The sequence below is a fragment of the Pituophis catenifer genome, unplaced genomic scaffold, assembly GCF_029215685.1.
Source record: "Pituophis catenifer annectens isolate HBS135680 unplaced genomic scaffold, rPitCat1.0.hap2 SCAF_15, whole genome shotgun sequence".
Lineage (NCBI taxonomy): Eukaryota > Metazoa > Chordata > Lepidosauria > Squamata > Colubridae > Pituophis > Pituophis catenifer.
In genome coordinates, this window is record NW_027256895.1 from 2,543,565 (window position 1) to 2,559,233 (window position 15,669).

Sequence of the window (15,669 nt, forward strand, 5' to 3'; positions counted from 1 at the left end):
ACACTCAGGTGTCATTCCTGCCTAAGGCAGGACTGGAACTCACCGTCTCCTGGTGATTGCCCAAAGTCACTCAGCTGGTCTCATACTTAAGGTGGAACTAGAACTCACTGTCTCCTGGTGATTGGCCCAAAGTCACCCAGCTGGTCTCATACTTGAGGTGGGACTAGAACTCTCCGTCTCCTGGTGATTGGCTCAAAGTCACCCAGCTGGTCTCATACTTAAGGTGGGACTAGAACTCACTGTCTCCTGGTGATTGGCCCAAAGTCACCCAGCTGGTCTCATACTTAAGGTGGGACTAGAACTCTCCGTCTCCTGGTGATTGGCCCAAAGTCATCCAGCTGGTTTCATACTTAAGGTGGGACTAGAACTCCCAGTCTCCTGGTGATTGGCCCAAAGTCACCCATCTGGTTTCATACTTAAGGTGGGACTAGAACTCACCGTCTCCTGGTGATTGGCCCAAAGTCACCCAGCTGCTTTCATGCTTAAGGTGGGACTAGAACTCTCCGTCTCCTGGTGATTGGCCCAAAGTCACCCAGCTGGTCTCATACTTAAGGTGGGACTAGAACTCTCCGTCTCCTGGTGATTGGCCCAAAGTCACCCAGCTGGTCTCATACTTAAGGTGGGACTAGAACTCTCCGTCTCCTGGTGATTGGCCCAAAGTCACCCAGCTGGTTTCATACTTAAGGTGGGACTAGAACTCTCGGTCTCCTGGTGACTTCAAAGTCATCCAGCCAGCTTTCAGGCCTAAAGCGGAACTAGAACTCACTGTCTCCTGGTGATTCACTCACTTAACCATCTTTCATGGTTAAGGTGAGACTAGAACTCACTGTCTCCTAGTGATTGGCTCAAAGTCACCCAGCCATCTTTCTTGCCTTAAGGCAGGACTAGAATTCACTCTTCTGATTTCTACCCTGGTGCCTTTCCCTACTGTCTGAATTCTTAGATTCTTATACAGTGGTATTTTTTGTTTGTTTGTTTGTTGCATTCAGACTCACAATGAGAAGCTATGTGCGTGTTAATTTCCTGATTCCATCAGCTGGCTTTGCAATCTTAACAACCGTTAACTAATACGGAGCACAGTCAATAAACCCCTGATACGTTTGCTCGCGTTCTGCTCTTCTCCCTCCCTGACCACCTCCTGTATTGACCTTACGCAGCATTGACAAAAAGGGCATCTATCACTACCTGGTGAAGTGGCGGGACCTCTCCTACGACCAGTCTACCTGGGAAGAGGACGAAATGGCCATCCCTGAATACGAGTACCACAAGCAGGCCTACTGGTCACACAGGTAAGGGGGCCGTCATAGGGGAGAACGTAAGGCCTGGAGACTAAAAAACGTAGGAAGGACGGTTGCAGGAATTGGGTATGGCCAGTCTAGAGAAAAGAAGGACTGTTGTGGCCGGCCCCTCTCAGCAGCCGAATTAGGAGGAGGAGGAGGAGGAGGTGTGGGAGTCAGGGCCAGCATCAAGGCAACCTGGGGGAAGAGGGAATGGAGCTGGCAGAGAGAGAGAGAGGTGGAGCCTGGGCCGTCCATCAACCCTCAGATGGAGAGTCAACAGCCGCCAGGTCTGGAGCAGTGGTGGGTTCCTCCCGGTTCGGTCCGGTTCGGCCGAGCCGGTAGAGGTGACGATATGACGTCACGGAACCGGTTCTCCCACCCATCCCGCCCTCCCACCCCCCACCTTATTCTTACCTTTTATTTGGTCCCACCCCCCAATCTATTGCTGCCTCCTGAGTCCCAGCTGATGACTAGAGGGAAAAAAAACTGTTTAAACTCTTGCCGCGGGGCTTCAAAGGGCCGCCCTACAGCTGATCAGTGTTAAAAGCAAACAAATGAGTCGGGTCGTAAGTGCGAGGACTGTTCGTAAGTGCGAGGACCTTCCAGAAATGACTCCGACCAGCTAGCCACGCCCACCTAGTCACATGACTTCCAAGCCACACCCACAAAATAAGCCACGCCCACAGAACCGGTAGTAAAAAAAAATTAGAACCCACCCCTGGTCTGGAGGTAGCTGATGAGGAAGAGGAGGAACAGCTGGGTCCAGTGCCTGACGCGTGGATGCGAAGGAGGCAGAGGAGAGGAGAACAATGGAAATCTATGGGCCGGTCCTCGGGACGGAAGAGCCACCGCTGCTAGGGAAGCCCCACCCTAGCTCTGGGGATAAAAGGCAGGGGGCGGAGATGAATAGATGTAACAGACAACTATTCATCTCCCGGACGGACTGACTTGATAGCCTGCGGTGAGAGAGAGAGAGAAACTTTTTGCCGGGGCTGCCGGCGCTCCTAATTAAAGGAATCTTTGACTTCACTTCAGAGGGTTTGTCGTGTTTGGGGAGCCGGGTGAGAACGAGGACTAGGGGGGACATGATAGCAGGATTCCAGCATTTGAGGGGCTGCCCCAAAGAAGAGGAAGGGATCAGATTATTCTCCGAAGCTCCTGAAGGCAGGAGAAGAAGCAACGCATGGAAACTCATCAAGGAGAGAAGCAACCTAGGAGGAATTTCTTAACAATGAGAACAATTAATCAGTGGAACAGCTTGCCACCAGAAGTTGCGGGTGCTCCATCACTGGAGCCTTTTAAGAAGAGATTGAACAAGCATTTCTCTGGAACGGTATAGGTCAGCATCTCCTGCTTGAGCGGGGGGGTTGGACTAGAAGGCCTCCAAGGTCCCTTCCAGCTCAATTCTGATTGTGGCAGGCAGTGGCTGCTCCAGATCTTCAGGGATCAGGGAAGGGAAGAGGAGAGGAGAGAAAAGAGAAGAGAAGAGAAGAGAAGAGAAGAGAAGAGAAGAGAAGAGAAGAGAAGAGAAGAGAAGAGAAGAGAAGAGAAGAGAAGAGAAGAGAAGAAGAATTGATTAGGATAGGATAGGATAGGATAGGATAGGATAGGATAGGATAAGAGAAGCATTTGTCTGAAATGGTAGAAGGTCTCCTACTTGAGCAAGGGGTTGGACTAGAACGGTGATGGCGAACCTATGGCACGTAGCCATATCAGTGGGCATGCGACCGCAGCTCCGGTGCGCATGTGCACGCCGTCCAGCTGATTTTCGGGTCTTCTGGGCCCACCAGAAGTAGGGAAACAGGCTGTTTCCTGCATCCGGAGGGCCTGAGGGGGTGGGAAGGCCTGTTTTTCTTTCTCACCTGGCTCCAGGGCCTCTCTAGAGTCTGGGGAGGCCGAAAATGGCCTTCCTCACCCCTCCCGGAGGTCTTCCGGAGGCCGAAAACGGCCCGTTTGACAACTTCGGCCTCCGGGGGCGTGGGGAAGGTTGTTTTCGCCCTCCCCAGACTCCTAGAGAGGCCCTGGAGGCTGGAGACAGCAAAAAATGGGCCTTGCAGACCCACCGGAAGTTGTCAAATGGGCCATTTTTTCGGCCTCCGGAGGACCTCTGGGCAGGTGGGGAAGGCTGTTTTCGCCCTCCCCAGACTCCTAGGGAGGCTCCAGAGACAGGTGAGAAAGAAAAACGGGCCTACCGGACCATCGTGTGCTGGGAGCGTGTGGTGGTGGTGTCGCATGCACGGGGGTGGGGCACATAGAATTATGGGTGTGGGCACATGCAACACCCCCCCCCCGCCCCCCCCCTTCCTGGCACGCGATGGCAAAAAGGTTACAGCCTAGATTACAGCCGTGTCAGCTCAGGCGTGTGGGCCTTAGTAGCAGCCTCCGGAGGGGACCTAAAATTGTCTTTTTTCTCTCTTCCTTAACCAGAGAACTAATTATGGGGGAAGATCCTGCCCAGCCTAGGAAGTACAAGAAAAAAAAGAAGGAATTGGCCTCGGACGACCCGCCGACTTCCCCCACCAACGATGTGAGTGATTCCTGTGCTATACCTCAGGGCGTACGGCTAGTCCTCGCCTTACGACCACGATTGAGCCCAACATTCCTGCTGTTAAAACGAGATTTTGCGAAGTGGCTTTTGCCCCCTTTTTTTAACGACCTTCCTTGCCAGTGCTGTTTAAGCGAATCCCTGCAGTTGTTAAGTGAGTCGCACGGTCGTTAAAGTGAATCCCACGGTCGTTAAAGTGAATCCAGCTCCCCCTCCCCTTGACTTTCCTCATCCGAAGGTCGCCAAAGGGGATCCACGTGATCCTGGTCATAAATGGGAGTGCTTTGCCAAGTGTCTGAATTTGGATTGCGCGACCGCGGGGAGGAGGAAGAGGCAACGGTCGTTAAGTGTGAAAGTCATTTTTTTCCCCTCAGGGCCGTTGTATCTTTGAACAGTCACTAAACAAACGGCTGTACGTCGAGGACTGTCTGTCGTTGGCAAATAAGGGAATGGAGCACGGCTCTCTGGGTTCAGGTTTTTAAGTGGGCTCACCTGGTGGTACCCTTTTCCTCTCCATAGCCCACGGTGAAGTACGAAAGCCAGCCGCGCTTCGTCACGTCGACCGGGGGAACGCTGCACATGTATCAGCTGGAAGGCCTGAACTGGCTGCGCTTCTCCTGGGCGCAAAGTACGGACACCATCCTGGCCGACGAGATGGGCCTCGGGAAGACCATCCAGACCATCGTCTTCCTCTACTCGCTCTACCGGGAGGTAAGGTGGGAGAGACACCCCCCACACACACACACACGTTCCATGGCCTCGGGCGCCCTGGGCCTCGCTTAACGGCAGGAGGACAATTGGCTTGACATAGAAAGGGGCTTGGCTTCTCTCTCTCCCCCTTTCTTTTTCTCACTCTTTCTCTCTCTTTCTCGCTCATCTCTCTTTCATCTCTTTCTTTTTTTTTTTAATTTTGATTTATATGCCGCCCTTCTCCAGAGACTCAGGGCGGCTTACAATGCGTGAAGCATCTTTCTTGTCACTTTCTCATCTCTTTTTCATCTTTCGCTCATCTCTTTCTTTTGCTCATCTCTTTATCTTATCTCTTTCTCACTCTTTCTCTTGTCTCTTTCTCTCACATCTCTTTTTCATCTCGTCTCTTTCTCTCATTCGCTCATCTCTTTCTCTTATCTCTTTCTCTGTTTCTCTCTCATTCCCTTAGTTTTTCTCTCTCTCTTTCTCCACTTCTCTCTCTCTCTCTTTCATTCTCTTAGTCTCTTTCTCTTGTCTCTTTCTCGCTCATCTCTTTTTCATCTCTGTCTCTCATCTTTTTCTCTTGTTCACTCAGCTCTCTCATCTCTTGCCTCTTTCTCGTCTCTCTCACTCATCTCTTTTTCATTTTTCTCTCGTCTCTTTCTCTCATCTCTTTCTCTTATCTCTTTCTCATTCCTTTAGTTTCTCTCTCTTTCTTTCTCCCCTTCTCTCTCTCTCATTCTCTCATTCTCTTTCTTTCTCGTCACTTTCTCACTCATCTCTCTTTTCATCTTTCTCTCATCTTTCTCATCTCTTTCTCACTCTCTCTTGTCTCTTTCTCGCTCATCTCTTTTTCATCTCTGTTTCTCGTCTCTTTCTCTCGTTCACTCATCTCTCTTTCATCTCTGTCCCTTTCTCGTCTCTTTCTTTCACTCATCTCTTTTTCATTTTTCTCTCGTCTCTTTCTCTCTTTCGCTCATCTCTTTCTCTTATCTCTCTCCCTCTCTGTTTCTTTCTCTCTCATTCTCTCTCTGTCTCTCTCTCTCTTTCTCACACACACACACACACACTCTGAGACGCCCTTTTGTGGAGTTCATTGGGAGCCCAGCTTGTGCCCCTTCCTGCCCTTCCCTCTTTCATTCCCCCTCTTCTTTTTTCCTACGCTTGTGTTGGAAGAAATATACATTTGGGTTCAGTTCCAAGTAGGGAGAAGGAAGACTGGAAACATGGAGGCCGCTTGGAAAGACAGTTTTTAATGGGGAAACAGAAAACCACCAAGGACCTGTGATTCTGGGCCGCTGACCACACGGTTTGATTAAGTCCGTGAATTTTTATACAGTTCGTTCTACAGCATTTTGTAATTTAGAGGTGTCTTTTGTTATTTGATTTTACAGTCGTGGCCAAAATCGTGGAAACCCTTTTGGGGAAAGTGTATTTTTGAGGTTTGATGGATAATAACATCACTTTTTTTTTGGAGTTTCAAGATAATCCTATTCCACTGCTGGAATGGCCTGGGAATAGCCCAGACCTTGGTAACCCAATGGAAAATCTATGGAGCCGACTCAAGAAACCGGTTAGTCAGAAGCGACCCAGTGATAAAACCCAGTTAATAGAAGCCATCATTCAATCTTGGTTTCACATGATAACAGCTGCAAAACTCAAAAGACTGGGTTCACTCCATGGGAAGACGTTGTAAGGCCGTCATTCATGCTAAAGGATACCTAACAAAGTATTAACTGACATGGGGATCATTTTTGTATATCTTGTTTTTTTCTATGGTGATCATTTGTGTATCTCATTTTTTCTACGTGTTTCACTTTTCTTCTTTATACCGTAACTGCTATTCTAATAGCAAATGCTTCATAAGAGTTACTGCATTACATTCTTGATTAAATTCTCTTTCCATTCATATTGTCAGCACTTCAAGCTGCATTTACTCTAGTGCTGACATAAAAAGGAGAAGCGGAAGCGTCTGGAAAGGGACGTTTGACTTTTCACCTGCTTATTTTCCCTGGAGATAATATCCCCTAGGAGATGGGATGGGAAGGGGGAAATTCCTTTGAGCTGGAGCAGTAGATTAGGGGTAGAGTGACTTGGAAGATGGCCAATGAGTGCAGGGGAGTGGGGAACGGAAAGGGAGGGTTTGGGGTCTGGAAGTCAGTGTTGGCTTCGATGGAGTCGGATTTTAGAATGTCGTGCTTAATAAATAGGAGTTTTCCTTCAAAGACTTTGTTTGAAATGCAATTTATTTGAGACGACCTCGAAACCTGACACATATATAATTTTATGCTACTACTCCCCCAAAAAAGTGGTTGTCAGACTTCGATGCTATCTCAAAATAAATGAATTTCCAAACTGCCAATCTTTAAGGAAATCTTTTCTTTAATTGAGCACAGCCACCGGATCATGACTCGATGCGGACAAGACTGACCTTTTCCCCCCCAATCCCTCCCTTTCCGATCCCCAAATATCTGCTTCTCATTGGCTATCTTCCAAGTCATTCTTCAGACTTCTTGTCTCGTCATTTCCCAGGAATATCCCCCCCTCCTCATTTCCACGACAACCCGACTTCAAAGGGATTTAGCAGGCAAAAGTTCAGAGCTTATCTCTCTCTCTCTCCTCTGCTCTCTATGCCAGCGTTGAAGCGCTGACAGCTCGTTTTAAGAAAATACACTTTTCCCAAAAGGTTTCCACAATTTCGGCCACTACTCTAATTAGTTTGTCTCGCAATGAGTCGGGAGTTTTTTAAAATCTTGTTTAACAAATGTCATTAATCCTAGATGCTGGCTTTTAATCCTGTCTCTGAATGGATTTACCGAATCTGCATTTCTTAAAAAAAAGTTGGCCTCTTCGTTCTTACTTGGAGCAGGGAGCTTGAGTTCTCTGGAGTTTCTGTCTTTTAGAATAGATGTGTCTCCTTTAGGGAAAATATAATATTCTGCCTTTTTTTTAAAAAAAAAAAAAATTTCCTAGAAATATTTCTATTCTTCTAGGAGAGGGGCGGGTGCTAACTTTCTTCACTTGATTAATGCCCAGTTCCCCCTGGTTAGCCCCTGCCGTTTTTTGGCCCCCTCCGAGTGGCATCTGAGTTGTTCAGATTCTTCCTGCCTGCCTGAACCAGATCTGGAGAGGCCTTTGAACGCCTCCTTTGCCCCCCCCCCCCTCCCCCTTGGTTTCTCTGGCCAGAACAGCCATGGGGGTGTGTGTATGTGTGAGTGTGTTTGTCAGCACACTTGGCTGAAGCCCTTGAGCTGCAGGCTCTTTTTACAAAGATGAAAAGGGGGTGGATGGGAGATTTCTCTCTCTCTCTCTCTCTCTCTCTCTCTCTTTCTCTCTCTCTCTCTCTCTCTCTCTCTCTCTCTCCCTCCCTCCCTCCCTCTCTCTCTCTCTCTTTCTCTCTGCTGGAGCCCAGCAGCTGATAACTTCTAACAGCTCCAGCTGCTGTTTTCTTTAGCCCGAGATCAACGGGCTTTGCCACTCCTCCTTCCTCTCTAGAGAGAAAAGGACCAGACTTTCAAGGAAAAGACCCCCCAAAAAAAAAAAATCACATTTGCCCGAAAGAAGTATTGGCTCCCCCCCACCTCTCCCTTAGCCAGCTCACGGCCGCCTGGGGGGGGGGGCGGGGAACAAAAACCAGCTTTGCGGGCCTCCAGGAACCGTCTTTTCTCAGAGGGGGATGCGCCTGGCTGCACCACGCGCCCGTGTCTCCGTTGCCGTGCGGCGCGGGGGTTTCCTTCCCCCCCCCCTTCCCGTCTCCGTCGTGATCGCTAACATCTGTGCGATGTCGATTTGGAAGTCTTTGCCCCCCCCTCCCAGCGGTGGTGTACTTGTCCCCGTGTTTTCGGCTGAACAAGACCCGAATCCTGGGTAGGGAGCGCGTGCAAGTGTCAGCTGCAGGCCAAAGGGTCCTTTTGCGAACAGCTGTTCTTTCCGTGTGAACAGCTGGCGCGGCTGGCGGTGTGTCAGTGATCCCAGTGGAGCCACAGGGGGAAACCTGGCTCCTTCTGGCTTTTTTTTTTTTTTTCAATTTTTATTTTTATGAATGGAGCTCTCTTGGCGTAACCAGGCTCCCGGGAGCCAAAAAAGCGAACAGGCTGAGAATGGCTGCGTGGAGCTGAGTCAGGGAAGAGAGGAGTGGGGGGGGGGCGGGACACGTGGTCACGTTACCCATATAAATCGGCAAGTTTATTCCTTTATATATGTCAATCTTTTGAACCGCCCGTTTCTCTCAACAGAGGGGCTCTGGGTGATGCCCAGTTGAATCCATACGATCATCGTTCATCATTCTAGACCATGGTCTTAACGTTAGTTTACTTTATTGTCATTGCACCTCGTACAACGAAATTAAGCCTTGGTAGTACAGTGGTCTAAAGCACCCTGTTATTAAGACCAGCTGCCTGCAATTACTGCAGGTTCGAATCTCCCTAGGCTCAAGGTTGACTCAGCCTTCCATCCTTTCTAAGATAGGTGAAATGAGGACCCAGTTTGTGGGGGCAATAAGCTGACTTTGTATAAATATACAAAAGGATGAAGGCTATTGCTTAGCACATTGTAAGCCGCCCTGAGTCTCCGGAGAAGGGCGGCATATAAATCAAATTAAATAAATAAATAAAAAATAAATAAATAAATAAAATGCCATCTTCAGTCTACATCATACATAAGGTAAAGGTAAAAGTTCCCCTCGCACATACGTGCTAGTCGTTCCCGACTCTAGGGGGCGGTGCTCATCTCCGTTTCAAAGCCGAAGAGCCAGTGCTGTTCAAAGACGTCTCCGTGGTCATGTGGCCGGCGTGACTCAACGCCAAAGGCGCACGGAACGCTGTTCCCTTCCCACCAAAGGGGGTCCCTATTTTTTCTACTTGCATTTTTTTTTTACGTGCTTTCGAACTGCTAGGTTGGCAGAAGCTGGGACAAGTCACAGGAGCTCCCCCCGTTACGCGGCACAAGGGATTCGAACCGCTGAACTGCCGACCTTTCGATCGAGAAGCTCGGCGTCTTAGCCACTGAGCCACCGCGTCCCCTCGCTTTTCCCCCTTGATGTACATCATACCTTAAGAAAACTGTAAAAAATAAAACACAAACACACCTCCTTCTCATTCTGTGCAACTGAATTGAAAAACCCCTGATATTGCATTAGTATTGGACTATACAGTAGAATTCAATATAGGGGTTAAAGCTGTTTTTCAGCCTATTTGTCCTTGTTTTAATTGTCCTGTACCGTCTGCCAGATGGTAATAGTTCAAAAAAAAAAGATGAGATGGATCTTTAAGATCTTGAACTTTCTTAAGGCAGCAGGAGCTATAAAGCTCTTCCCAAGAGGGGAGGGGGGGCAACCGATCCGTCTCTCAGGTTTCGCATGTTTCCAACCCATACGGTCCGGAGCTTCCTTTGGCCAATGGGGTCCCGCCCCACTTGCCGATGGCGTCGATCCATCTGGTTTGAGGTCTCTTTTTGTGGGATGCTTTTGATCAAGTGGGATCCGTCCGTTCAGTACAATAAAGCCCAGGGCCGCCGTGGTGGCGCGGTGGTTAGAATGCGGTCTTGCAGGCTAATTCTGCCCGACTGCTTGCAGTTCGATCCTGACCAGCTCAAGGTTGACTCAGCTTTCCGTCCTTCCTTCCGAGGTCGGTACAATGAGGAGTCAGATTGTTGGGAGGCGGGGGCTGACTCTGCAAACTGCTTAGAGAGGGCTGTAAAAGTACTGTGAAGTGACATTGCTTGTGATAGGGAGGGAGGGAGGAAGGAAAAGAAGGAAGGAAAGAAGGAGGGAAGGAAGGAAGGAAGAAAAGGAAAGGACGGTAAGGGGAAGGAAGGAAGTCATCTTGGTGCAGTGGTTAGAGTGCAGTACTGCAGGCTAATTCTTCCCGCTGCCAGGAGTTCAATCCTGACCGGCTGAAGGTTGACTCATCCTTCCATCCTTCCGAGGTCAGTAAAATGAGGACCCAGATTGTTGGGGGGCAATATGCTGATTCTGTAAACCGCTTAGAGAGGGCTGGAAAGCACTGTGAAGTGGTATACAATACTAAGTGCTATTGCTGTGAAAACTGGAATAATACAACACATTGTTACAATTGTAATATTGTAATACTGGTAGTCCTCGACTTACGGCCACAATTGAACCCCACGTTTCTGCTGTTAAATGAGAACTTTGTGAAGTGAGTTTTGCCCCATTTTACGACCTTCCTTGCCACAGTTGTTGTATGAATCACATCCATGGTTAAGTGGATCTGGCTTCCCCAAGGGCTTTGCTTATCAGACGGTCGCAAAAAAGGGGGGATCGCGTGACCCCATGGGGGTGCTGCAACCGTCATAAATATGAGTCATTTGGCGACCATCTAAAATTTGATCTGGTGATAACGGAATTGCCACAATGATTGTAAGTGTGGAAAACGGTAATCGCTCACTTTTCCCCCCCCCCCAATCCCGTTGTCCCTCCGAACGGTCACTAAACGAAGTGTTGTACGTCGAGGACTGTTTGTAGTTCATCCCTGATCTGCTGCCCTCCCTTTTTTTTTGTCCCCACCCCTATCCAGGGCCACACCAAGGGGCCCTTCCTGGTCAGCGCCCCTCTCTCCACCATCATCAACTGGGAACGGGAGTTTCAGATGTGGGCGCCGAATTTCTACGTGGTGACCTACACGGGAGACAAAGACAGCCGTTCGATCATCCGGGAGAACGAGTTTTCCTTCGAGGACAACGCCATCAAAGGCGGGAAGAAAGCCTTCAAAATGAAGGCAAGTGAAGGAGAATATATATCTATATATACTAGCTGGTAACCTAATCCTAACCCCACAGAAGCCTCCCCTATCCTATCCCCTTCTCTCCCTCAGCCTTGCCCCACAGAAGCCTCCACTATCCTATCGCCTTCTCTCCCTCAGCCTTGCCCCACAGAAGCCCCCCCATCCTATCCCCTTCTCTCCCTCAGCCTTGCCCCACAGAAGCCTCCCCTATCCTATCCCCTTCTCTCCCTCAGCCTTCCCCCCACAGAAGCCTCCACTGTCCTATCGCCTTCTCTCCCTCAGCCTTGCCCCACAGAAGCCTCCCCTATCCTATCCCCTGCTTGCTGCTGTGAAAGTAAAACTGAAAGTGAAACTCCTCTCCTCTGCTTGTGTTTTTGCATTTGGAACAGATTTCTTTTCAGGTGGGGAGGGGGAGTAGAACTCCTCAGGATCAGAGCGTGTTAATCATAATATAGGGAACACTATTGCTCTGATGGTCATTTCGAAAAATCCTTTCTTAGTGAGCACCTAGAAGCCAAGAGGAACATACGTGGGAAATTTCAAGTTTGTAGGCTTTACGGTTCCGGAGATTTTGTGATGATGTGTGAGTAGTATTTTGCTTTTAGATAGATAGATAGATAGATAGATAGATAGATAGATAGATAGATAGATAGATAGATAGATAGATAGATAGATATTTTCCTGATCTACTCTGGTGCCTGCTGGGGGAATTTGATTGACTGTCGCCTTGATCTGAGGCTTGAAAGGCTCCCGTGTTGAGCCCTTCACCCGGGGGGGGATTCCTATTGGGCCCCCTTGACGGCTTTCCTTAAAACAGGTAACAGGTGTCAACTTAGAAACGACAACAGGACTCGGCACTTTCGCCCAAGAAATAGGCCTCTGTTCAACCGTGACAGACCTGAATTATCGACAGTCCTAGGCAACCTGGGTCAATGGAAATAAGCCCTTAATTGAGGTCCCATCTATTTCTTCTTCCCCTCCCCTCCTCTTATTGAGAGGAGCATGAAACATTTTAAGTTTATTCTGGGTTTATTTATTTAGTTTCAAGCTTATTTATTTATGTGGATCCCGCCTTCGTTAGTTCTGACATGGAAGTCCTTCCTCCTACTTTCCCCACAACGGTGAGGTGTGTTAGGCTGAGAGAGGGGGACCGGCCCAAAGTCACCCAGCTGGGTTTCATGCTTAAGACTGGACTAGAACTCACCGTCTCCTGGTGATTGGCCCAAAGTCATCCAGCCGGCTTTCATGCTTAAGGCAGAACTAGAACTCACCATCTCCTGATGATTGGCCCAAAGTCACCCAACTGCTTTCATGCCTAAGGCAGAACTAGAACTCACCGTCTCCTGGTGATTGGCCCAAAGTCACCCAACTGCTTTCATGCCTAAGGCAGAACTAGAACTCACCGTCTCCTGGTGATTGGCCCAAAGTCACCCAGCGGCTTTCATGCTTAAGGCGGGACTAGAACTCACCATCCCAACGATGCCTTGGAAGTGATGTCCCAGTGCCTGGAGGCCGTGCGGGTCTGGATGGGGAGAAACAGGCTTCGACTCAACCCTTCCAAGACCGAGTGGCTGTGGCTGCCGGCGTCCCGGTATAGCCAGCTGACGCCATCGCTGGTTATTGGGGGCGAATCATTGGCCCCCACAGAGAGGGCCCGCAACTTGGGTGTCCTCCTGGATGCGCGGCTGTCCTTAGAAGGGCATATGACAGCCGTGGCCAGGGGGGCTTTTTGTCAGGTTCGCCTGATACGCCAGTTGCGCCCCTTTCTGGACCGGGACTCCCTACGCACGGTCACTCAAGCACTCGTCACTTCTCGTCTGGACTATTGTAACGCTCTCTACATGGGGCTCCCCTTGGGGTGCACCCGGCGGCTCCAACTGGTGCAGAATGCGGCTGCGCGGGGGATTATGGGAGCGACGGGGCGCTCCCATGTGACTCCTCTCCTGCGCGAGCTGCATTGGCTTCCGGTGGACTTCCGGGTGCGCTTCAAGGTGCTGGTGATCACCTTTAAAGCGCTCCATGGCTTAGGGCTGGGGTACTTACGGGACCGCCTTCTGCCACCAATAGCCTCCCACCGGCCGGTTCGCTCCCACAGAGTGGGCCTCCTCAGGGTGCCGTCGGCCAGACAATGCCGGCTGACGACCCCCAGGAGGAGAGCCTTCTCTGTGGTGGCACCTACCCTATGGAACAATCTACCCCCAGAGATACGAGTGATCTCTGACCTCCGGATTTTTCGTCGGGCCCTAAAAACTCATTTTTTTCAGCTAGCCGGTCTGTCCTGATTTTAGGGTTAGTTTTAAAATTTTTTAAAATTTTAAATATTTATTTTAATTGACAAGTTTTAATATTATGAGCCAAATTTATAAATTATTTTAACTTTATTTTAACTGTGATGTTTGTATAGATGTTTTTTATCTGGCTGTTCACCGCCCTGAGTCCGAAAGGAGAAGGGCGGTATAGAAATTCGAATAAATGAAATGAAATGAAATCTCCTGGTGATCGGCTCAAAGTCGCCCAGCTGGCTTTCATGCTTAAGGCAGAACTAGAACTCTCGGTCTCCTGGTGATCGGCCCAAAGTCACCCAGCGGCTTTCATGCTTAAGGCGGGACTAGAACTCACCGTCTCCTGGTGATTGGCTCAAAGTCACCCAGCGGCTTTCATGCTTAAGGCAGAACTAGAACTCACCGTCTCCTGGTGATTGGCCCAAAGTCACCCAGCGGCTTTCATGCTTAAGGCGGGACTAGAACTCACCGTCTCCTGGTGATCGGCTCAAAGTCGCCCAGCTGGCTTTCATGCTTAAGGCAGAACTAGAACTCACCGTCTCCTGGTGATTGGCTCAAAGTCACCCAGCGGCTTTCATGCTTAAGGCAGAACTAGAACTCACTGTCTCCTGGTGATCGGCCCAAAGTCACCCAGCCGGCTTTCATGCTTAAGGCAGAACTTGAACTCACCATTTCCTGGTGATTGGCCCAAAGTCACCCAGCTGCTTTCATGCTTAAGGCGGGACTAGAACTCACCGTCTCCTGGTGATTGGCTCAAAGTCACCCAGCTGGCTTTCATGACTAGAACTCCCAGTCTCCCACACTTTCTAGTCTGGTGTCTTAACCGGTAGACCCGTGATGGCGAACCTATGGCACGCGTGCCACAGGTGGCATGCAGAGCCATGTTGCCTGGCACGCCAGCTCAGCTCTGGCACGCCTGTGCGCGCTGGCCAGCTGATTTTCGGGTCTTCTGAGCCCACCAGAAGTAGGGAAACAGGCTGTTTCTTGCCTCCGGAGGGCCTGGGTGGGGTGGGGTGGGGAAGACCCATTTTTCTTTCGCACCTGGCTCCAGATCCTCTCTATGCATCTGGGGAGGGCGCAAACAGCCTTCCCCACCCGCTCGGAGGCCCGAAATCGCCCGTTTCCCAACTTCCGGTTGTATAGGAAGTGACATTTTTTGATGTCCCCAGCCTCCAGAGACTCCTAGCCAGTGCCAGGAGTGGGGGAAGGGGTTGCATGCGCGGTGTGGGGCACATAGAATTATGGGTGTGGGAACACGCGCACGTGTGAACCTCCCATGCCCCCACTCCTGGCACCCGACGGCAAAAAGGTTAGCCATCACTGCCCTAGATCAAACTGGCTCTCCGAGGAAGGTTTGTGAAACGTATATTAAATACTTGAGTTTGACCTCGTGCTGAGGGGAGGGACGGTCACCACCTCCGTACATCCTAAACAGGAACGTGGAACGCATTGTAATTTAACTCCAGCTGTGTGCAATTAGTAAGTTCGAATCTTGCCAGGCTCAAGGTTGACTCAGCCTTCCATCCTTTCTAAGGTAGGTAAATTGAGGACCCAGATTGTGGGGGCAATAAGCTGACTTTGTATAAAATATACAAAAGTATGAAGGCTATTGCTTAACGCACTGTAAGCCGCCCTGAGTCTCCGGAGAAGGGCGGCATATAAATCAAATTAAAAAACAAAACAAAACTGGTGACAGCGTCCTTCTTCTCTCTCTTTCTCCCCCTCAGAGAGAAGCTCAGGTCAAGTTTCACGTCCTCCTGACTTCCTACGAGCTGGTCACTATTGACCAGGCTGCCTTGGCCTCCATCCGGTGGGCCTGCCTCGTGGTCGATGAAGCTCACCGGCTCAAAAATAACCAGTCCAAGGTGAGAAGGACGGCAGGGGTGGGTTTGCTGTGGGCCTGGAGCTGGGGAAGGAACAGGAGGGGAAAATCAGCTGCGGGCCCGTTTGATCGCTCTCCGCTCTCGATTTCAGTTTTTCAGGGTGCTCAACGGTTACAAGATCGACCACAAGCTGCTTCTGACGGGGACGCCATTACAAAACAACCTGGAGGAGCTCTTCCATCTGCTGAACTTCCTCACACCGGAGAGATTCAAGTACGTTCCCACCCTTTGCTTTCGAACTCGGGATAG

The 15,669-nt window shown here is 49.9% G+C and overlaps 1 protein-coding gene across 1 annotated transcript in view; it reads left to right on the forward strand.

Annotated features, from left to right (window-relative positions):
• The window catches only part of CHD3 (chromodomain helicase DNA binding protein 3), a 122,735-nt gene that overhangs the window by 55,763 nt on the left and 51,303 nt on the right, over positions 1–15,669 (forward strand). Inside the window, exons 12-17 of the mRNA XM_070954356.1 lie at positions 1,158–1,289; positions 3,708–3,807; positions 4,345–4,536; positions 11,049–11,249; positions 15,265–15,402; positions 15,512–15,633. Coding sequence (XP_070810457.1) covers positions 1,158–1,289; positions 3,708–3,807; positions 4,345–4,536; positions 11,049–11,249; positions 15,265–15,402; positions 15,512–15,633 — 885 coding nt within the window. The remainder of the gene's footprint in view (positions 1–1,157; positions 1,290–3,707; positions 3,808–4,344; positions 4,537–11,048; positions 11,250–15,264; positions 15,403–15,511; positions 15,634–15,669) is intronic.